The sequence below is a fragment of the Oncorhynchus masou genome, chromosome 27 (genome assembly GCF_036934945.1).
Source record: "Oncorhynchus masou masou isolate Uvic2021 chromosome 27, UVic_Omas_1.1, whole genome shotgun sequence".
Taxonomy (NCBI): Eukaryota; Metazoa; Chordata; class Actinopteri; order Salmoniformes; family Salmonidae; genus Oncorhynchus; species Oncorhynchus masou.
Genome location: NC_088238.1, coordinates 41,023,972 through 41,047,587, shown reverse-complemented (window position 1 = coordinate 41,047,587; position 23,616 = coordinate 41,023,972). Strand labels below are relative to the sequence as shown.

At 40.8% G+C, this 23,616-nt stretch overlaps 1 protein-coding gene across 6 annotated transcripts; it reads left to right on the top strand.

The window, feature by feature from the left end:
* Positions 1 to 1,677: 1,677 nt before the first annotated feature.
* On the top strand, positions 1,678 to 6,590 carry LOC135516167 (serine/threonine-protein kinase PLK4-like). Of its 6 annotated transcripts, none has more exons than XM_064940255.1 (11): positions 1,678 to 1,825; positions 2,095 to 2,124; positions 2,510 to 2,654; positions 2,857 to 2,959; positions 3,153 to 3,256; positions 3,341 to 3,424; positions 3,822 to 3,883; positions 4,018 to 4,092; positions 4,580 to 4,634; positions 5,030 to 5,218; positions 5,325 to 6,590. In XM_064940255.1, exons 3-11 carry the CDS (start codon positions 2,529 to 2,531, stop codon positions 6,198 to 6,200), a joined length of 1,674 nt encoding a protein of 557 aa, XP_064796327.1. In that variant the 5' UTR covers positions 1,678 to 1,825; positions 2,095 to 2,124; positions 2,510 to 2,528; the 3' UTR covers positions 6,201 to 6,590. The 6 variants fall into 6 exon arrangements, with proteins under 6 accessions (XP_064796327.1, XP_064796326.1, XP_064796323.1 ...); XM_064940254.1 differs by having other exon boundaries at positions 2,500 to 2,654; XM_064940251.1 differs by lacking the exon at positions 2,095 to 2,124.
* The last annotated feature ends 17,026 nt before the right edge of the window (positions 6,591 to 23,616 follow it).

Sequence of the window (23,616 nt, the reverse complement as noted above, 5' to 3'; positions counted from 1 at the left end):
TTAAAGGTCCAACGCAGCTGTTTTTATCTCAATATTGAATCATTTCTGGGTAACTGTGATTGTTTTCAATTAAAATGGTCAAAAATAAACAATAATTGCTTCTTCGCAAAGGGTAACAGCTCAAGCAAGACATTTGCTAGGACTGTCTGTGAGTGGTCTGAGTGGGAGGGGGATTTTTGTTGTTACCGTTATTGACAGAGAGGTTTCGAACTCTCTTTGTTATTGTCACGCCCGGACCTTAGAAATACCTTTTTACGTCTCTATTTGGTTTGGTCAGGATGTGACATGGGTTCGGCATACTATGTTCTTTATTTCTAGGTTTTGTGTTTCTATGTTTTGGCCGGGTATGGTTCTCAATCAGGGACAGCTGTCTATCGCTGTCTCTGATTGGGAATCATACTTAGGCAGCCTTTTTCCCACCTGTGTTTTGTGGGTTGTTGTTTTCTGTTTTGTGTCTGCACCAGACAGAACTGTTTCGTTTTGTTCCACTTTGTTATTTTGTTTCAGTGTTCAGTTCTGAATAAATCATCATGAACACGTACCACACTGCGCTTTGGTCCTCTTCAGACGAGCGTTACAGTTATTGGTCTATTTTAACAAATGTATCACATGGTGATGTCACCATGGAAGGCCTAAACTCCATTCCAACGGAACAGGCTGACAGAAAAGTAGTTGAGTGTCATCCACATCGACAACAAAATGTATTTGTTGTCAATGTGTTAATTCATTGCAGTGGCTTCGGTTGCATGTTACTTCAAGAATAAACTGGTAGTAACTGCTTTAACACACTGCTCTCTGCACTTAACCTGGTTGAATAGAGCTTTAACCAATAAACAACCAATAAAGACCCTGAGAGTGTTTGTCGGAGACTGTAGAGTAGACAACTGTACCTCCACATGGCAGTGTAGTGTGTGATACAACTGTGATATGACTTTATTTGCCGCCTTTTACAGACTGTCCTAAGATTGGTGAGAGCCATCATGTTTGTCGTATTTTTTTTAGGAAGAAAAGGGTCATGTGAGACCAGCTGGACCTAAAGGCGAGATAGGGGAGACTGGAGGGAAGCAGCAGTCCATCTGAGAAACATTATTGGAATAAAAATGATCATGTTATTGTTATAGTATGTGAAATTGAAACAAGACTATGATATTTTTCCTCACAAAATCACTCAGAGGTAGAGTTGGATAGCCTACCTTTGAATTCCTATTAATCTTTAACCAAAGACAATTCCCAAAGCAATACTACTCTACCACATCTGCCAGCTGGTTTGCAGAGCTAAGCAGCTCGCAAACTGTTTTAATGAAACACAAGATGAAAAAAAATAATAGCAAACTGACGCATGTACAGTATGTTAAACCGTTTTCTCATATCTGTTGACTTTTTTATATGAATTTGTAATTTATTATTAGCAGTGTGCCAAAAAGGAAAACACATAATTATTTCACCCTGTTCAACTGATAATACGCATGTGTTTCAGGACAATAAAAAGCATGACAAAATAAACAAGTTGACGACAGTATACAGCTCGTTTCAACACTTGAACTTGTGAATGCTTTCACTTCAGCCTAAAGGCATTTATGAGTTCTTGTAAATCACATGATCTGAATGCTTTAGTTTAGTCCAAACTTCGCTGTAGTCCCTCCCAGCTGACACAATGGTTGATAGTTGATCCAGGATTGCTGAACATGCAATGCGGATATGGGTGTGGGTGGGTTAGTTAAATCATGCCACAGAAGCAGAGGAGCCCTGCACATAAGATTGGAACTCCTATTCAAATCATAGTTTAGGTAAACCAACAGCACAACCAGCAGACAGACAAGCAAAGGTAAGCCTGTGTAAATAACATATACACCTTACTGGTATGTTTGTATTACCGCAAACGCAAATGTGTTATACACTGAGTGTACAAAATATTAGGAACACCTGAACATTCCATGACAGACTGGTGAATCCAGGTGAAAGATATGATTCCTTACTGAAGTCACTTCTTAAAACCACTTCAGTCAGCGTAGATGAAGGAGAGGAGACAGGTTAAAGAAGGATTTTTAAGCCTTTAGATAATTGAGACATGGATTGTGTATGTGTGCCTTTCAGGGGGTGAATGGGAAAGACCAAAGATTTACAGTAAGTGCCTTTGAACGGGGTATGGTAGTAGGTGCCAGGTGCATCGGTTTGAGTGTGTCAAGAACTGCAACGCTGCCGGGGGTTTTTTCACGCTCAACAGCTTCCCCTGTGTGTCAAGAATGGTCCACCACCCAAAAGACATCCAGACATCTTGGCACAACTGTGGGAACTGTTGGAGACAACATAGACCAGTATCCCTATGAATCACTTTCAACACTTTGAGGAGTCCATGCCCAGACGAACTCAGGCTGTTCTGAGGGCAAAAGGGGTGCAACTCAATATTAAGAAGGTGTTCCTAAAGTTTTGTACACTTAGTGTATATTGCAATTTATTTTATTGATTTTCAAATAATATTGCATTGCTAATTGACATGAGTGAGACACAGATTCCAGTGAAATCTAAAGATGGGGAAAACACAGAGTGTCCTTGAGAAGAAAGGATACACTACCCAGAAGGTGTTAGAGAATGGTGTCATAGCTACTGACAAACATGGTGACCAGTTCGTCATTAAAGAGATCAAACTGAATGAGGTATGTGAAAACTATTTGTTATTTCTGAATTGATTATGTCTTAGAGTTTTTTGGAATGATCACAGAGGGATAGGATACATAATTGGTTTTCAATTATAGGCAACTCTGCAGGTGCAACAATAATGATTGTGTTCATAAAGATAAAATACATAATTAACATGCATATATCTTTCAATAAGTCACATATCATTTGTTTTGACAGACATCTGTCCTGAACTCCAGTGCTGGAGAAATTGTCTCAGAGGTTGAAAGCCTCAGACAGATTAGTCACCCCCACATTGTAAGCTACAAAAACTCATTTCTAGGTAACTCCATCATTATCGTTGTCTTTACATTTGTATTTAAATGTATTTTATTTGTTTCAGAGACAATGTATTGGAATTACAATGTAATACAGTATCATCAACATCAACAAGTGAACTACTACAGTATTAATATGTTTCACGATTAGAATTCTCAGGTAGAATTCACACACAAACTACTAATACATTTTCACAGAGGATAACTGCTACTATATAGTGACAGACCATTGTGCGAAGGGAAATCTGTCACAGAAGATACAAGAGCAGATGACAAACCCTACAGAAGAGTACTCTGAGAAGGTAGCTGAAGTAATAACTAGAACATTCCACACCACAACTGTTTTAATTTTAGGCTAAATATACATTACTTTGATACCTTCACAGATTATGGACTGGTTTGTCAAGATATGCATGGCCCTGAAGCATGTACATGACCAGGGCCTTCTTCACAGAGAACTGAGACCCCAGGTAATGCTAATAGAACATCATGCAAAGACCATTAGTTTAAAGAGAACCTGGAATTTTTTTTTAAAGAAAAAGGAGGGTTGAAAAAATGTCAGGTTTTATGTAAAGCCTTGTTATTCTTTCTTTTTTTAAATTAAAATGTAACCTTTATTTAACTAGGCAAGTCAGTTACGAAAAGTGTCGTATTTACAATGACTACACATGCAAAGCCTTCTTAAACAATCAACCGCACGTTATGATTTGGGTGGGATTGTTGACATGGAATTCACAGCAATACAAATAGAGATGATTGCAAAAACGTATGATATGATTCATGTCAGTGCCTAAATGAAATAATGGAATGTCATAAACTGTTGCTTAACGCCTCAACTGTACAATGATATTTTATGATCCATACTAGAGCGTACTCCTCACAGAATTTGAAACACTTCGTTTGGGAGCGTTTGGAAGTGTCAATGAAAAGTATGTTACTTGGCTCATGATGAATTTACACAACACATATTAATAGTTAAATATATGAATTGTCGAGCATTTTTGATTACATCAATGAGTATTTTAGTATTTTTTTGTGTTCATGTTCCAATTTCTTTTATCAGGACGACCAACGAGGATGGAATGGTGGGTTATTTAGGCCCAGAGATTCTAGCTGGTGGAATGTATGACACCAAAAGGTAGAAAATATTTAACATGCATATTTAAATATATATTCCTGATTTTTTTTTTAAGATATTGATTAAATAGTTAGTAATTACCCAAAATGTTGAAGGTATAGTGAGGTGAGAATGAAATCACTAAAGCTAACAAAACATTTGAGGGTGGATAATCAGTAATTTACTGTAACTTGAACTTTCTGTCACAAGGCCTATGATATGGTATCATAAAATATGTCAAAGTGATGTCACAAGCCATACTGTATGTTAGGTAAGCCAAGCCAATAAGATGACCAAGACAATAATGAAAATGTAAAATACGTTGACATTTTCAGAGATCAGCTGTCATGACACACACACACACACACACACAGAGGATATGTTTATGACATATCTATGAAGGCTTTATTATGGGGTTACAAATGTGAAACTATACGTGTGAGGGTTATGCACTGTAAAATAATGAGAATAACATGAGTATTTATTTATTTATTTTCCATCTTTGCAGTGATATTTGGTCCTTGGGATGCGTGCTGTATGAGTTGTGTATGCTTCAGTGTGCAGTAAGTAATCCTGCATTCAAATGCCCATTGCTATTTCGCATTTTCCAGTTGAGGTTGAATGTAGTCAAATGGTTTTCAAGTAGGAATAATTCTTCAACTAATGAGATAATAGCTATCTTTAGCTAGCTGGGTAGATACTAACATTGACAAAGTCAAACTAACTACCTGTATTTTATAAAAATTACTAAGATTGTAAGATTATACAGAGCAATCACTTTTCAGCTGAAAAGTTAAAAGATCATATACCAAAACTTGTAAACTCAGGATACAAAATTCTGACTTGAAGGGTCAATCAACATCCAATTATTCTGACACATATTGAATGCATTCTATTTTGCCTGTTCACCACGTCGCTAAAGGATATTGGGTGATCATAGACAGTTCTTTCTTCACAGTTCACTGCAGAGACCACAATCAAGCTCATCCGCCAAATATTGGGAGGTTCTTACCCATCTCTCCCAGAGAGCTTCTCATCTGAGCTCCGCGACCTCCTGTGTGACATCTTCCAACAAGACCCGACCATTAGGCCTTCAGTTGGTGACATCATGGCGAAACCCTTCATTATCAGTTTCATCACAAAAAAGGTTTGCTATACAATTTCAATCAATCAATTGTTCAATATGTATGTTTATCCATCCAACCATCTACATTTCCATTCATTCATCTAAATGTATTCATGCATTTCTATAGAGTGAGAAAACTGTGGAGGAACTCCAGACCACCTTGGACAAGCTGAGAACTCTGGCAGATGGCTTGGAGAGTATGCACAAAGGCACCACCATAGGCAGTCTGACAGGAGGTGTTATTGGATTAGCTGGAGGAATCACCTCTATCGTAGGGCTTATCCTGGCTCCCTTCACTCTGGGCGCCTCCCTCATCGTCACTGGGGTTGGTATTGGGGTGGCTGTCGCTGGTGGAGCCACAGCCGGAGTATCCAACATCACCAACATGGTCAATCAGTCCACCGACCGCCTAGCCATCAAGAACATCATCAAGGAGTTCCAGGAGAAGATGAACTCTGTGGTGACATCTCTGCAAGACATCGCTGAGGGTTTGGAGACACTCATGCAAAGTAGCTCTTCTAAGATAAAAAGTGCCGGTTTCAATGTAGAGGCCGCTGCTAGTGCTGGGGTGAGGGCTGGGAAAGGCCTTGCGGGCACAATAGAGCTCTTCAGACTACTCCAGGTGGCCAATATTGGCAAGGTGGCAGCCCAAACTGCCAGGGCAGTGCGTGTGGCAGAGGTGGCGACAGGAATATTTTCAGCTTTTTTTGTAGCTGTTGATATCTTCTTCATCGCCATGGACGCCAGAGAGATCCACAACATCCGACAGGCGAAGGCGAATGAGCAGCTGGGTGATACCAGTATGTTAGAAGTGATGGACACAGACTCCATCACTGAGCTGGAGCCTGGATGTGAAGAACCAAAGGCTGAGGTCAAGTCAGAGACCATGAAGTTCATCCAGATGATCAGACAGACAGCTGAAGGGCTACAGGAGAGCCTGGACGACCTGAGTGATGTCATCTCATTCATTCCTAAGATAGAGGACTGTTACTTAGACGACTGATCTACTCAGTGATTGTATGGGATGCATAAACAACAGATCCAATCATACTTTAATATTGAACTTCTCTGTAATAGACCGGTATGGGCAGATGTCCGTTTTGATCGCCAGAAACTCACTTTCATCCTGAAAACATGGCTTGTACATCTCAGTTATGACAACTAAGTGGTACAGAATCAAAATCTATATCATAGACGCCTCTACCTCTGAAAAGATTCATTCTATATCACAACTGTCAGGATTGATTTGACCTGTGTATTATATTCATGAAACAAATTGTATCAAAGTAGTAAGCAACTGCAAAAGGATCCGTTTCAATCTATTAATGGATGAAAGTGCATGATGATTGTATGGAATTGTGTTAATAAAACATTGACTGAAATGTTTCTGAAATATTGTGCATGAACGTTTCTTCATGGTAAAATAATAAAGATCAGTAAAAAAAAAATCAAAATGTACAATGCACCAAATCTGTCTTTTGGCCTGATGGTAGCATTTCCCAGGCCCAAATACACACTGGTAAACCCTGTTGAAGTACCAACAACAGATATATTTCAAAAACGTTCATATTTAGCAGCCTGTTAGTATCCGGTATTTGTTTGTGTTGCATCTGTATCCTGGGAAATGGACCTGTCTGCAAATGGCCATCTGTTAACACACACAAGGACAGACTTAACCTCAGGTGAACCCAAAGAATCACATTAACCGTGTACACATTATCCATGTGGTCCTGTGTGGCTCAGTCAGTAAGACTTCAGAGTCGTGAGTTCAATTCCCACTGGAGTCACAAATTGTTCTGTAAGACACTGCGTAAAAGCATCAAGCTGAATGACAATATCCATGCTGCCTCAGAATGCTCTGTTTGAATAGTTCCGTTTTATACATTTTTCATAGAGTTCTTGAACATGTCTGTTTTTTCCCCCCGCGTCCTAATGACACTGTAACATTGCGCAATGTTTCACATAGAAATGTATATAAAGGAAAGAGACAGCAGTACGAGCTAACCCAGGTAGCCGAGGGGTTATGTGTGAATTTTGATACTACTTTACGTACAAGTTGTAGAATGAAGGACTGACTCAGACCCTGGTGCTGCCGTGTCTGTCTGGGACTCAAACTCTCAGTGAAGAATCTGGAGAAGTCATCCTGAATGATATCATGGTACAGATTCAGCCTGAACAAGCACAGGGCGTAGACAGAAGTTCTTCTCAGATCCAAGCACCAGCCCTCGCCAAGACAATCAGCAACTGACAGCCAGACATATGTAACCTTCTGATGGAACTAAGAGCCATGAAGACTGACAGCTACAGAGAACAGCTGGAGGAACTGAAAAACATGGAGACTACTGTTGACTCCTAAATGCAAATTAAAGTAATCCAAATCCAATGTTTAAACAAATGAATGTATATATAATTTTATTCAAGGGTTCAGAATGAGAATGTGTTTTGTTTTTGAGCCACATGCCTGTAAGTCGAAGACGAATGTCCATTCCTAACAAGAATGGACAATAAAGTTTTTAACTTAATGGGGAAGTTCGGCCATTTTTATATGTGGCCTTATTTGAACTCTTTCTGTGCTTGTAGTTGTGCCCCCAAACTGTTTTTAAAATTATTTGTATATTTTGTTTAGTTACAGAGTCATGACTTGCCATAGACTACAATACATTATTAAAATGTTATAAAACACTCCAAACCACTAATATTACATCAGAATATCTGTCTGGATAATGTCTTAGCACTCAATTTAAAAAACAAATGTTCCACTGTCCCATAATACCATATTTGCAAATGTTTTCTTGTAGTTTTAATTGGCATCATTCACCGTGATTTCTTTTGTGCAGAGACATTAATCCCGACAGAGATTCTGATGTAATTTGAGTTGGTTTGGAGTGTTTTATAACATATTATAGACACATTTTAATAATGTATTGGAGTTAAGGGCAAGTGAAGAATCAGCAAAATGTGACAAACAATTCTCTCTGTAACAAAATATGAACAAAAACTTTTGGGGGGGGATTAACTAGAAGCACAGAAAGAGTGAATAAAGGCCACATGTAAAAATGGGTGAACTTCCCCTTGAAACTTGGGAATCAGCTGCTAACAAAGAAAATGTCACATGATACTGTTGTTTGATCAAGCAGCACAGCTCACAACCATTAATGAAAGGCAGTGTGCCTCTGTATTAACGGCATATTGTTGCTAAATGTAGTAATGAATACATTGACATACATTTCTTTCAACTGACAATTCTGTGAACTGTCTTGAGCAAGTTTTACATTGACACAATACCTGTTAGCTAAGGTGTCAGCTAGAGATGACGTACTGGAGCTGGCAGGGATTTGTAGCGTTGCATGTCTACTTTGATGCTATTTAACATTTTCGAATCTGAGACTAAATAAAGCCAAATATATTGATAAAAGTCACCTTGTCCGAAAGAGATTGACATGGTTATCAAAATGTCACTCCAGGATAAGCCTACACGAAACACAGCCCTTCTAAAATCCCCCATGTGAAAAAAATGACTGGTGGAAAAACGATTGGAATTATTTCCCTGTTCGACCTCTAGGTTTTATGGGTATTATGACACCGCCACTGTGGGGTTCTATAACATACAGGTAAAACAAATAAAAAATGATGTTTTGTCACATACACCAGATAGGTGCAGTGAAATGTGTTGTTTTACAGGGTCAGACATAGTAGTGTGGCACCCCTGGAGAAAATTAGCCTTTAAAAACAGGGACCCAGTTTTCTTTGCATTAAAATTAAGCAGTGATTAATACTGCCCAAGGAGAACCAGAATAATGTATGAAATACAGCCAGCCAGAGTAAACACACAGTGCTTATATTAGTACACAAACATTATTCAGCCAGTCTGAAAATGCATTGCATATCATGCAAATGCTAGTTTCAGTATTCAAAACTCCCAACTGCATTGCTGTCTATTAGATACAGTGGAGGCTGCTGAGAAAACGGCTCAGAACACTGACCAGAACGGAGCAAACGGAATGGCATCAAACACCTGGAAATCACCTGTTTGAGGTATTTGACACCATTCCACTATCTCTGATCCAATCATTACCATTAGCCCGTTATCCCCAATTAAGGTGCCACCAACCTCTTGTGAATAGATACAGTTAAGATGGGCAGTTTGTTATTTTGCATAAGCATATTGGGACCCATAGGCAGTTAACACCGAGATATGTTTAATAAAGAGCTCCAGACTCTGAATGTAAGTGCATACATTTACATGATATAAAAACAATGTCATTGTATATAAAGCATCATAAATGTGTGGTTTGCGTCACTTAATGATGTTACATATACACAACGTGAATTTTTAGAGTGGCTATACTTAGCCATAAATGATTATTTTATTTTTTTTGTAGAAAATGTACTCGGGCATCTCTGGACATTTGCATGCATTGAATTTCAGAAAAGCAGAACTGCCGTGTTGACAATGTCACGATCGTCGTAAGGAACGGACCAAAATGCAGCGTGGTATGTGTTCATGATGAAGTTTTTAATTAAAGAAAGCACTGAACACTGAATACAAACAACAAACGAATAACGACCGTGATGCTATAATGAGAACTGTGCTGACACAAGCAACTAACATAGACAAATCACCCACCAACAAACAGTGAAACCCAGGCTACCTAAGTATGATTCTCAATCAGAGACAACTAATGACATCTGCCTCTGAGAACCATACTAGGCCGAAACATAGAAATCCCAAAATCATAGGTCAAGGACTGCTGCTTACCTCCTGATTCCTCTATCTCCCCTTTAGGTCTGGGTTGTCCCACATTACCAGGGGGGTCCCTGTGCCCCTATCCCTCCTTAAAAAACACAAACAACATACATTTAATTTTGTACAGATCATTCCCAAAACTAGGTGTATTTTTGTTTCAACTGGAAGTTGTGCAATGTCTTGATGTAAGTCAATACATTCTTCAATGTATTTACTAACATTCTTCAATGTATTTACTAGCATTCTTCAATGTATTTACCTGGCTTTCCCCGGCAGGTAGAGAGTCAACTGTGAGGTCAGCAGACAACAGCAGACAACAGACAACCTGGGCAGATGGCACTGCCCAGCAGGCAAACTGGGCAGTGCCATCTAGTGGACTCTGTGAGGAGAACAAGCTCAGACTCATTGGGCTTGCATGGCAGGGGAGCTGACGTCAACCCAACCTCTTGTCCTGGGCTCGTTTTCATCTGTTGCTTATAATCAGAACACAGAGTTTCCATCCAGAAACAACCTCTAGCCCCTAGGATATGTGTAGATCTGAAAGGATGGGATAGGTATGGCCAAAGTTCCACATAGCCTACACTGTAATGGAAAACGGTAATTCATAGAGTAATTCTGGGTATTATCAACAGTAAAATACTCTGTAATGTTTTAATGCATCATACTGTAAATGAAGGTGCATAGTGGGAACATGTTTTGGACAGGGAAAGAATTGCCGTGTTTCGAATGGTACTGTTATTCCACCCCACAGAATACAGTAACATACTGTATCTTTGGAGCTCCAAAAAACCTTTTGACCACTAGTGGGTACATGTTATTGTTGTTTCTGGCTCATTAACATTTTTTGAGGCGTGGCTTGTAAGAGGTTATATTTGTTGCACCAGTGAGTGAGAATGCTGTAACAATTTAGATCCCACATGGTTATTGTGCCCCATTGCAGTAATTATTAACCACTGTAAGTCTAAGCTGTTGGAAGGGGGGGGAGTTGATGGGTATTTTATTTATTATGTTACCTATGTTGATGTTTGACTCTAGGTGATTAAACGGTTGAGCATTTTACTATGTCTTTTAGGTCCGTTTTGCCTCGCTGCCAGTTTGGAATCCTTTGTTAAGGCCTCTAGAAGTGCAAGTGATATAAAACGCCAAATGTGAATTAATATGTTGTAATGCGTAATCACTTTACCCAGCGGCCAACCTGCTTGCACCAATCTATTGTCCTACCGTCAATGAATTTCATTCATCCATTCGTTCATAAATTAATTCCGAAGTACTTGCTTTGATACCGTATTGATATTACAGTAAGTGTACAGTAAGTGTACAGTAACATGAAATACTGAATTTTACTTGCCACTGAGCTGCCTGTAAGTCAAAATCATGGCAACCCCTTTTACAGTGTTTTAGAGAGCGTTTTGCCTTCACTCATTTATGTCATATCTATGAAGTGTTTAGAGTGTAGGGGCTAGAGGTTGTTTCTCAATGGGGCCAGAGTTACGGGTAAACCACTCTGCAAGCGTTGCATCTGCACTTTTTAAATATCTGTCAGTCACAGCTAAAACATCCCTCTGTAATCAATAAGGCATGCTGCACCTGCGGCAGAAGCATTTTAAAATTGATAAATAAAAACATGTACTTACCTATGTGGGAGTTCTCAATACGAAGCAGGATGAGTACCCAGAACAATAGTTGCTGATACAGCAAAGATACTGAGCTCTGTGCATGATGATTTATAGTGTATACCGATTTATAGCCTCTCCTACTTTATGGTCAGGACTTGATATACCTAGCTCTTTAAAGTCTGGGGCTAGTCCAAGATGTACTCTTAAGGAGCCTACCATTACTCCTTAAGGGCCAAGGATCTCATATGTTATTTTCAGAGGTAGACTGGCTCTGGCAGCCAAAACAGCCAAATACTCCATCTAAAAGTGAATAGATTCTCAATCTCAATACGATTCTAGAAAAATAAAGCCTGTTACTTTTAAGTCACATCAAAATAATTCCACAAAAAAAAATATACTTACTGTATACTGTTTTAAATTCATCTGCTTTATCACAGTTGCAGGTGACAGAATGTTTCAGTGACAACAGGTTTCTGGTGGTCTTCTTCTGTTACACACAGGTGTTCAGAACATGCTAGATAGAGCATGCTAATTAGCACAGGTGGTCCCTCTGTCTTCCGTCTGTCTTCTGTAAACAAACGCTGTAACATGGAGATATGGCAACGTGGGAAACATAACCATAACCCTATGAAGGTGTATATCAATTTAACATTTTGTTTTTTGAAAATGATTTCTCGCTGATATAAAAGATAAGGTCCTCATGCTCCCAAAATCATTCCACAAGTGATGCATGTTCATTATGTTCAGACCAAGCGTCGGGGATCTTAATAACAAAACCAAAATGATCAACCAAGACAAAGACCAATCTATAGATCTATAATGCCTATGTCAATTTGTAAGATTAGTAAAAAGACCTGCATCGTGGGTAGTGTAAGGTATTATACACACACAGCTTTAGGACTCTGATTTATTCTATCATGTTTTGAGTTAAATTCCATATTTTATGTCATACAATTTTTATAATCTTAATATCTAAAACATTAAACAGCATTCCTCAGACGAGGTTTGGACAGAGTTAAAACCTCTTGATGCTATGGGGGCGCTATTTCATTTTTCGATAAAAAGACGTGCCCGTTTTAAGCGCAATATTTTGTCACAAAAAGATGCTCGACTATGCATATAATTGATAGCTTTGGAAAGAAAACACTCTGACGTTTCCAGAACTGCAAAGATATTCTCTGTGGGTGCCCTAGAACGGGAGCTACAGGCAAAACCAAGATGAAACGGCATCCAGGAAACCAGCAGGATTTTTGAGGCTCCGTTTTCCATTGTCTCCTTATATGGCTGTGAATGCGAGAGGAATGAGCCTGCCCTTTCTGTCGTTTCCCCAAGGTGTCTGCAGCATTGTGACGTATTTGTAGGCATATCATTGGAAGATTGACCATAAGAGACTACATTTTCCAGGTGTCCGCCCGGTGTCCTCCGTCGAAATTGGTGCGTCTTTTTCCAGCTGCTGGTATTTTTCCATGCGATTCTAAGGGGAAAGCAGGCTTCCACGAACTGCATATCAATGAGGAGGTATGTGAAAAAACACCTTGAGGATTGATTCCAAACAACGTTTGCCATGTTTCGGTCGATATTATGGAGTTAATTCGGAAAAAGTTTGACGTTTTGGTGACTGAATTTTCGGTTCGGTAGCCAAATGTGATGTACAAAACGGAGCGATTTCTCCTACACAAAGATTCTTTCAGGAAAACCTGAACATTTGCTATGCAACTGAGAGTCTCCTCATTGAAAACATCCGAAGCTCTTCAAAGGTAAATGATTTTATTTATTTGGTTATCTGGTTTTTGTGAAAATGTTAGCTTAGCATACTCTTACACAAATTAGTGATTTGCTATGGTTCAAAAGCATATTTTGAAAATCTGAGATGACAGTGTTGTTAAGAAAAGGCTAAGCTTGAGAGCAGGTGCATTATTTTCATTTTATTTGCGATTTTCAGAAATCGTTAACGTTGCGTTATGCTAATGAGCCTGAGGCTTTATTCACGATCCCGGATCCGGGGTGGGGAGTATCAAGAGGTTAAAATCCTTTTTTCACCCCACACAACTTTCACAACCAAACTCTTAAAGAAACTCTATTAAACAAATAGTTCATTAGCATCAAAGATATTTACAAAAAAAATTGCTTGTCAGTTTTCTGAGCAAATAAAGTTATCATTTATTATTAGTTCTACTGATTTGATCATTATAGTAGAAAAGTGCTGACACAGCATGTCTGCATCCCGAATGGCACCCTGCTATTCCCTATATAGTGCATTATTTTTGCCCAGAGCCCTATGGGAGGTGGTGAAAACATCATGCACTATATAGGGAAAATTGTGCCATTTAAGACACAGCCTATGCGTTTTTTAATGGGGTTTATCCTTATGCTCTATAAAGCAAGAAGCCACTGAATGTGCTGTGGTTTTCCCTGTCTGTTCTAGATGTAGAGTACCTCCATTACCCTACTGTAGCTGTTGGATCTGTCATTCTCTGTTTGATGATCACACGCAGACAACATGCAGACAACATGCGCCTATACAGACTAACTTTGGGCAAATGATGAGTAGATGAAGTAGCACACTCGTCTCACTGGCGCATCGAAGACACCTGTATCAGAGGACTGGCATAGAGAGATGAGGTCAGAAGACACCTGTATCAGAGGGGAAACAGGGAGAGATGAGATCAGAGGACACCTGTATCAGAGGAGTAGCAGGGAGAGATTAGGTCAGAAGACACCTGTATCAGAGGAGTAGCAGGGAGAGATGAGGTCAGAAGACACCTGTATCAGAGGAGTTGCAGGGAGAGATGAGGTCAGAAGACACCTGATTCAGAGGAGTAGCAGGGAGAGATGAGGTCAGAAGCAACTATAACAAGAAACATACCTTATACTGTGCATGGGTGTAATTAAAACTTTGTACCTTTGTACCTTTTGTTACTGTGGCCATTCAGTGCCTCAGTGTCAACATGTGGTTGTTAACTTAAGCACACATAATGTCGATAGTGCTAATGAGGGTTGCATTGGGTTAGTATGAGACACTGGTTGCATCCCAATAATCTCTTCTTTCTCCCAAAGTGTACACTTTTCACTTCCTTTCATGGATTTTAACAGATATGACTAATATATGGAAACTCCCTCTAGCCTCGAGACTCTAGGGGCAGTATTTCATTTTTGGATGAAAAACATTCCCGTTTTAAACAAGATATTTTGTCACGAAAAGATGCTCTACTATGCATATAATTGACAGCTTTGGAAAGAAAACACTCTGACGTTTCCAAAACTGCAAAGATATTATCTGTGAGTGCCACAGAACTTATGCTACAGGCGAAACCAAGATGAAACTTCGAACAGGAAGTGAGCAATATTTTTGAGGCGCTGTGTTCCAATGTCTCCTTATATGGCTGTGAATGGGCCAGGAATGAGCCTACACTTTCTACCGTTTCCCCAAGGTGTCTGCAGCATTGTGACGTATTTGTAGGCATATCATTGGAAGATTGACCATAAGAGACTACAGTTACCAAGTGTCCGCCTGGTGTCCTGCGTCAAAATTGGTGCGTAATCTCCAGCTGCAAGTATTCTTGCATGTGATTCAGAGGAGAAACCAAACTTCCACGAACGATATATCATCGAAGAGATATGTGAAAAACACCTTGAGGATTGATTCTAAACAACGTTTGCCATGTTTCAGTCGATATTATGGAGTTAATTTGGAAAAAAGTTTGGCGTTTTGATGACAGAATTTGTTTTTTTTGGTAGCCAAACGTGATGAACAATACTGAGCGATTTCTGATAACAAAGAATCTTTTTTGAAAAACTGAACATTTGCTATCTAACAGAGTCTCCTCATTGAAAACATCCGAAGTTCTTCAAAGGTAAATGATTTTATTTGAATGCTTTTCTTGTTTATGTGAAAATGTTGCCTGCTGAATGCTAGGCTAAATGTTATGCTAGCTATCAATACTCTTACACAAATGCTTGTTTTTCTATGGTTGAAAAGCATATTTTGAAAATCTGAGATGACAGTGTTGTTAACAAACGGCTAAGCTTGAGAGCGAGCATATTTATTTAGTTTCATTTGCGATTTTCATGAATAGTTAACGTTGCGTTATGGTAATGAGCTTGAGGCTGTATTTACGATCCCGGATCCGGGATGGCTAGTATCAAGAAGCTAGCCAATGCCTACACCAATCCAATGGTTTTAAATTTGTGGGGAGTAGTGAACGAGTGCACATTTCAGGATATAGGAGAGATCTTTGGGATGCAACCCCTCTTTTCGCAACCACTTTGGTAGTTCTTCGATAGTGTCTTCCAACTCTTTAACTGATGCAGGATTGAAGGCGTCGCCAACGATTGTGAAGACATTGCTAAATGCCAGGTTAGTTTCTCTCACCGAGGGCGGTACTGTATTTAGCCATCTCCTCCTAGTTCTGCTGTAAGCACATTCTTTGATATGTTTACGAGAAATAGTAAGGGTTAGAGAAGCAATCAGGGTCAATGCCAACTGAACATTTGGGCCAGTTTTCCAGACACAGATAAAGTGTGGTGGAGTTTCTCAATTGACTGACAGCACGTTCAATCCAGGACTTGGTTTAATCTGTGTCTGGTAATTTTATTTGGTTATTCAAAATAAACATTTTCACAATGAAGAATAGGGCATGCATATGTTTTCACACACTATTTTCCAGTAGTTTGCGCTAATTCAATGTGTTGCCCACATTGTAATTGTTGGCTATTTGATGTTATCTACCTTCATTCTCATTCTTCGCCCTACCCAACATGCCTCGGCCAAGGAGAAAGCCGATCTCATGATTAGCATGTCTTTCGACTACAAGGACTCCCCTAGGACGCTGTCTTGGACGATGGCAGTCTCTCTTCTGGGTTCCACCCACAGTCTACCAGGAGCTGAAGAAGTTACTCTGCTGTTTTGTCTCCACTCAGGCCACCAACTGGAGCAGGTTCCTCATCTGGGCCGAATATGCACACAACACACTGCCGAATTCGGCTACAAGTGTAACGGCGTTCTTCGTTTGTCGCAAGAAAGTCGGACCGAAATGCAGCGTGTTGGTTACTCATGTTTTTTAATGAAACAAAATGACAATACATAAAAATACTGAGACAAATACAAAAACAAAACGTGAAACCTAAATACAGCCTATCTGGTGAAACTACACAGAGACAGGAGCAATCACCCACAAAATACACAGTGAAACCCAGGCTACCTAAATACGGTTCCCAATCAGAGACAACGAGAATCACCTGACTCTGATTGAGAACCGCCTCAGGCAGCCAAACCTATACTAAACACACCCCTAATCAACCACAATCCCAATGCCTACAAAAACCCCAATACAACAACACAATAACATAAACCCATGTCACACCCTGGCCTGACCAACTAATTATCTAAAACACAAAATACTAAGACCAAGGCGTGACAACAAGACTCTCTATTTGAGTATCAGTTCGGGTTCGCCCCCCCCTTGTTTCCTGAACAATAGGCCGAAGTGGGGTGCCCTCAGCAGAGGTGTTCAGTCGATGATGTCGCCACACCTGGACCAGAGCGCAATCCTCCTTGCTTCGCTCCTCTGTCCAACAACAACACCAGGCTAACTGGCACCAAAGGCCCCTTCGGTTCCTTTAACCAGCTCAACGGGTGTAGCTGTCCACCAGTGATCTCCCCTAAAAAGTGGACTCTCGGAAGCTCGCCCCGCTCTACGTAGTACTATTTAAGATCCTGAGTCGCATTAACCCGGTAACCTATCGTCTCCAGCTCCCCAGGTCAATGAGTCTGTCCATCGTTCCATGTCTGTCTCAAGCTGATAAGGACCAGTACTTTCTCCCCCCCACACCTGCCCCTTCACCCCCTCAACTTGCTGTAGTCTTGTCAGGTCCTGGGAAACCTACAGTACCTGATGGACTGGGTGGGGCGACAGCCCTTTAGGAGCGAGCGTGGGTGCCTGCCCGGGACATCCTGGACCCGGGACTTGTTCGGGACACTTCAACCAACTACGTGGTGGTTGCCCTGGCCCCGAGGCTAGAGCCGCTTCTAGAAGGGGGTGGGTTACTGTCATGGTTCCACCTGTCACCAGAGGGCGGCAGAGACCTTCCTAGAAACTATAATGACGCTGAAGCGTTTTCAGTTACTAATTATGATTTCCTTTTAGAGAGACGTGTTTTCTGTCACCCTTTGCAGAAGTTTGATTTCATTGACATGTGCATTTGTCTCCTGAGTGAGTAATCAAGTGTTTGTTGTTTTCCCAAGTCTACTTTGCACCTACTGTTGACCTTTTTCCCAGTAAAGTGTTTACGTTTATTCTAACCACTGGTTCCTCCTCTCATTCGCTTCTCTGCTCCTGGGTCCTACCTCACCATGTCACACCCATGTCATCCCCTACATATGTATTTGTGCCCAAGGATCTTTGTTTTATTTTCTCTTCGCTGATGTGGCATTATGAAGGAAGACTTATCTTTGCCTGTGTTTGTTGGTGTAAGTGTGAGAGAGTGTGAGTGTGTTTAAATATTTGTCTTGAGTGTTGGCACACATTCTCGTGTGTGCGTGTGTGTGTGTGTGTGTGTGTGTGTGAAAAACCAAAAGATGGAGGTCAAATCAGAGACCATTAAGTTTTTCCAGTCAATCAAACAGACAGCTGTTCAGCTGCAGGAGAGCCTGGATGAACTGAGTAGTGTCATCTCATTCATTTCTAAGATAGAGGACACTTACTTAGACAACTGAGACTACTCAGTGATTGTACGATATGTGGAACTTCTCTGCAAAAGATGGGCTATGTTATCAGAGTCGGTACAGCCACCCGGTTTCTTCATGCATCGCACAGACAGAAACAAAAATCTCTTTGGTAAGAAGAAGGGCGGGGGTGTATGCCTTATGAATAACGACTCATGGTGTAATCACAACAACATACAGGAACTCAAGTCCTTTTGTTCACATGACCTAGAATTCCTTACAATTAAGAGAATTCTCTTTGATTATAGTCACAGCCGTGTATCTCCCCCCAAGCACATTGAAAGAACACTTGAAATAACTTCACTCGACTCTATGTAAACTGGAAACCATACATCCCGAGGCTGCATTTATTGTAGCTGGGGATTTTAACAAAGCTAACCTGAGAACAAGACTTCATAAATTCTATCAGCATATCGAATGCGCGACATGAGCTGATAGCATTCTGGATCATTGCTACTTGAACTTCCGCGATGCATACAAAACACTCCCCCACCCTACCTTCAGCAAATCAGACCATGAATCTGTTTTGTTTCTCCCAGCCTATAGACAGAAACTTAAACAGGAAACGCCTGTGCTCAGATCTGTCCAACAGATGGTCTAGTCTGACCAATTGGATTCCACGCTTCAAGATTGCTTCGATCACATGGGCTGGGATATGTTCCGGATAGCCTCAGACAATAACATGGATGTTTACGCTTACTCGGTGAGCGAGTTTATTAGCAAGTGCATCGGAGATGTTGTACCCACTCGGACTATTAAAACCTTTCCTAACCAGACACTAAGGATTGATGGCAGCATTCGCGCAAAACTGAAAGTGCGAACAACCACTTTTAATCATGGCAAGGTGACTGGAAACATGACCGAATACAAACAGTGCAGCTATTCCTTCCGCAAGGTTATCAAACAAGCAAAGCGTCAGAGTCGCAATTCAATGGCTCAAACACAAGACATAAGTGGCAGGGTCTACAATCAATCACAGATTACAAAAAGAAAACCAGCCCCTTCGTGGAAATCGACTTCTTGCTCCCAGACAAATTGAACAACTTATTTGCTCCCTTTGAGGACAATACAGTGCCACTGACATGGCCCGCTACCAAAGCCTGTGGGATCTCCTTCTCCGTGGCCAACGTGAGGAAAACTTTTAAATGTGTTCACCCTCGCAAGGCTGGCGGCCCAGACGGCATCCCTAGCCACGCCCTCAGAGCATGCGCAGACCAGCTGGCTGATGTGTTGACGGACATATTCAATCAATCCCTATACCCAGTCTGCTGTCCCCACATGCTTCAAGATGGCCACTTGTTCCTGTTCCCAAGAAAGATAAAGTAACAGAACTAAATGTCTATCGCCCCGTTGCACTCACCTTTGTCATCACGAAGTGCTTTGAGAGACTAGTCAAGGATCATATCACATCCACCCTACCTGATACCCTAGACCCACTCCAATTTGATTATCGCCCCAGTAGGTCCACTGACGATGCAATTGCCATTACACTGCACACTGCCCTATCCCATCTGTACAAGGGGAATACCTATGTAAGAATGCTGTTCATTGACTACAGCTCAGCATTTAACACCATAGTACCCTCCAAACTCATCATTCAGCTCCAGACCCTGGGTCTTGAGCCCGCCCTGTGCAACTGGGTCCTGGACTTTCTGACGGGCCATCACCAGGTGGTGAAGCTAGTAAACAGCATCTCCACCCCGCTAATCCTCAACACTGGGGCCCCACAAAGGTGCGTTCTCAGCCCTCTCCTGTACTCCCTGTTCACCAATGACTGCGTGGCCATGCACGCTTCCAACTCAATCATCAAGTTTGCAGACAACACTACAGTGGTAGACTTAATTACCAACAACGACGAGACGGCCTACAGGGAGGAGGTGAGGGCCCTCAAAGTGTGGTGTCAGGAAAATAACCTCTTACTCAACGTCAACAAAACAAACGAGATGATCGTGGACTTCAGGATACAGCAGAGAGAGCACCCCCCATCCCCTGACTGGCGGCACTGCACACAACACACTGCCGAATTCGGCTACTAGACTGTCTCTATTTGAGTATCAGTTCGGGTTCGCCCCCCCCCCCCCTTGTTTCCTGAACAATAGGCCGAAGTGGGTTGCCCTCAGCAGAGGTGTTCAGTCGATGATGTCGCCACACCTGGACCAGAGCGCTATCCTCCTTGCTTCGCTCCTCTGTCCAACAACAACACCAGGCTAACTGGCACCAAAGGCCCCTTCGGTTCCTTTGACCAGCTCAACGGGTGTAGCTGTCCACCAGTGATCTCCCCTAAAAAGTGGACTCTCAGAAGCTCGCCCCGCTCTACGTAGTACTATTTAAGATCCTGAGTCGCATTAACCCGGTAACCTATCATCTCCAGCTCCCCAGGTCAATGAGTCTGTCCATCGTTCCATGTCGGTCTCAAGCTGGTAAGGACCAGTACCTTCTCCCCCTCACACCTGCCCCTTCGCCCCCTCGACTTGCTGTCAGTGTCAGCAATTATTTTCCCAGTGTCAGGAAAATAACCTCTTACTCAACGTCAACAAAATAAACGAGATGATCGTGGACTTCAGGATACAGCAGAGAGAGCACCCCCCATCCCCAGGACAATAGTGGAGAAGGTAGAAAGTTAAGTTCCTCAGCCTACACATCACAAACAAACTGAAGTGGTCAATCCACACAGACAGTGTGAAGAAGGTGCAACAGCGCCTCTTCAACCTCAGGAGGCTGAAGACATTTGACTTGTCACCTAAAACACAAACTTTTACAGATGCACAATCGAAAGCATCCTGTATCACCGCCTGGTACGGCAACTGCACCGCCCTAAACTGCAAGGCAAAACGCATCACCGGGGGCACCCGCCCAAACAACCCACCCTCCAGGACACCTAAAGCACCCGATGTCACAGGAAGGCCAAAAATATCATCAAGGAAAACAACCACCCAACCACAACCATCACTAGTCACTTTAAATAACGCCACTTTTTTGTTCAAATCCCTGAGCTGACAAGGTACAAATCTATAGTTCTGCCCCTGAACAGGCAGTTAACCCACTGGGCCATCATTGAAAGGAAGAATATGTTCTTAACTGACTTGCCTAGTTAAATAAAGGTAGAAAAAAAAACATCCCTTTACATTTGTGTGTAGTTGCTGTGAAGTTGTTAGATATGGCTCCATTGTCGGAACTAAAAGAACAAACAATTCGCTACACTCACATTAACATCTGCTAACCATGTCTATGTGACCAATATAATTTGATTTTATGGGCAGAGTTACTTTATGATACCCAGAACCTGTCTTTGATCGTTAAGACATTGCTTGTATAACTCAGCTGTGATATCTAGGTGGTACAGATACAAATCTATATTACAGACACCTACTACTCTTGTTCACAGACATCTAGGCACACACATACGCATAGACACACACACACACACACACACACACACAAACTGTTACAATAGGTTATGTTTATGACATGTATGCATAAAGATACAATAAATCATTAACATGCCTATATCTTTCAATAAGTCACATAATTTGACTCGAACTCCAGTGCTGGAGATATTGTCTCAGAGGTTGAAACCCTCAAACAGATTAGTCATCCCCACATTGTAAACTACAAAAACTCATTTCTAGGGAAATGCATTTTACTTTGTATTTTTATTTGTCCCCGTTTTTTCATTTGTTTCAGACCCGTTGTATTGGAATTACAAGTTAATACAGTATCAGCAACTTCAACAAATTAACTACTATAGTGTTATTTGTTTCACAAATAGTATTCCCAAGTAGTATTCACTAACAAAATACTAATACATTTTCACAGAGGATAACTGCTACTATATAGTGACAGACCATTGTGCGAAGGGAAATCTCTCTCAGAATATATCAATTCAGAGGACAAAGCCTACAGAAGAGTACTCCGAGAACTGTTTTAATGTTAGGCAAAGCATACTTTACTTTGATACCTTCACAGAATATGGACTGTTTTGTCAAGATCTGCATGTGTCATGTGTCTGGTCTCAGGCTGCCCATCATTACGCACACCTCTCACTATCATTATGCACATCATTGGACTCACCTGGAATCTTTCACGTTTTGATTGCCTTCCCTAAATCTGTATGGTATTTTCGGTTTATGTTCCTTTTCATTAAATCAAAGCTACCAACAAGGAAGTAACGGTGGGATGTTTAGGCCAAGAGTGTAACTGTTTTCTTGAGGTGAAGGAGAGGCGGACCAAAACGCAGCGTGGTGGTTATTCATGGTACTTTAATAAAGACACTATACATGAATAAACTAACAAAACAAGAAATGTGAAAAAACCAAAACAGCCCTATCTGGTGCAAACACAGAGACAGGAACAATCACCCACAAACACACAGTGAAACCCAGGCTACCTAAGTATGATTCTCAATCAGAGACAACTAATGACACCTGCCTCTGATTGAGAACCATACTAGGCCGAAACATAGAAATACCCAAATCATAGAAAAACAAACATAGACTGCCCACCCCAACTCACGCCCTGACCATACTAAATAATGACAAAACAAAGGAAATAAAGGTCAGAACGTGACAAAGAGATTCTTTCTGACTGGTGGAATGTATGACACAAAAGGTAGAAAACATTTAAGATGCATGTTAAATATATATTCCTGAAAAAATTAAAAGATATTGAACATTTCTCACACATCCCTCATTTACTGCAACTCTGTCATAAGGCCTACGATGTGGTATCATATAATGACATGAAATATGTCAAAGTCATGTTTTTCCAGTCAATCCAACAAGACAGATAATCAGCTACAGGAGAGCCTGGACTAACTGAGTGACGTCATCTCATTTATTTCGAAGATAGAGGATTGTTACTTGCACGACTGAACTACTCAGTGATTGTACGATATGCATAAACAACAGATCCAATCATAAGTTAATATGTAACTTCTCTGATAATACTAAGTAGTATCACAGACACATCTACTTCTGAAATGTTTCATTTTATAACCGTCGGGATGATTTGATCTGTATATTATTTTCATGAAACAAATTGCATTAAAATAGTAAGCAACTTGCAAAATGAGCAGATTTAGTCAATTAGTACATAAAGGTGCATGGTGATTGTATAGAATCATATTAATAAAACATTGACTGATATGAAACATTATATTAACATTTGTTGATGGTAAAGATCAGTTAATACAAATTTTAAAAAGTATGTAAATGCACAAAATCCTTGACCCTGAGCATATGTTTCAGTTGTTGCTGACTATGTGACCAATATTGAAAAGAAGGAAGAGTAAGGAGACACTGGTAGGGGACATCAAATCATATTTTTACCAACA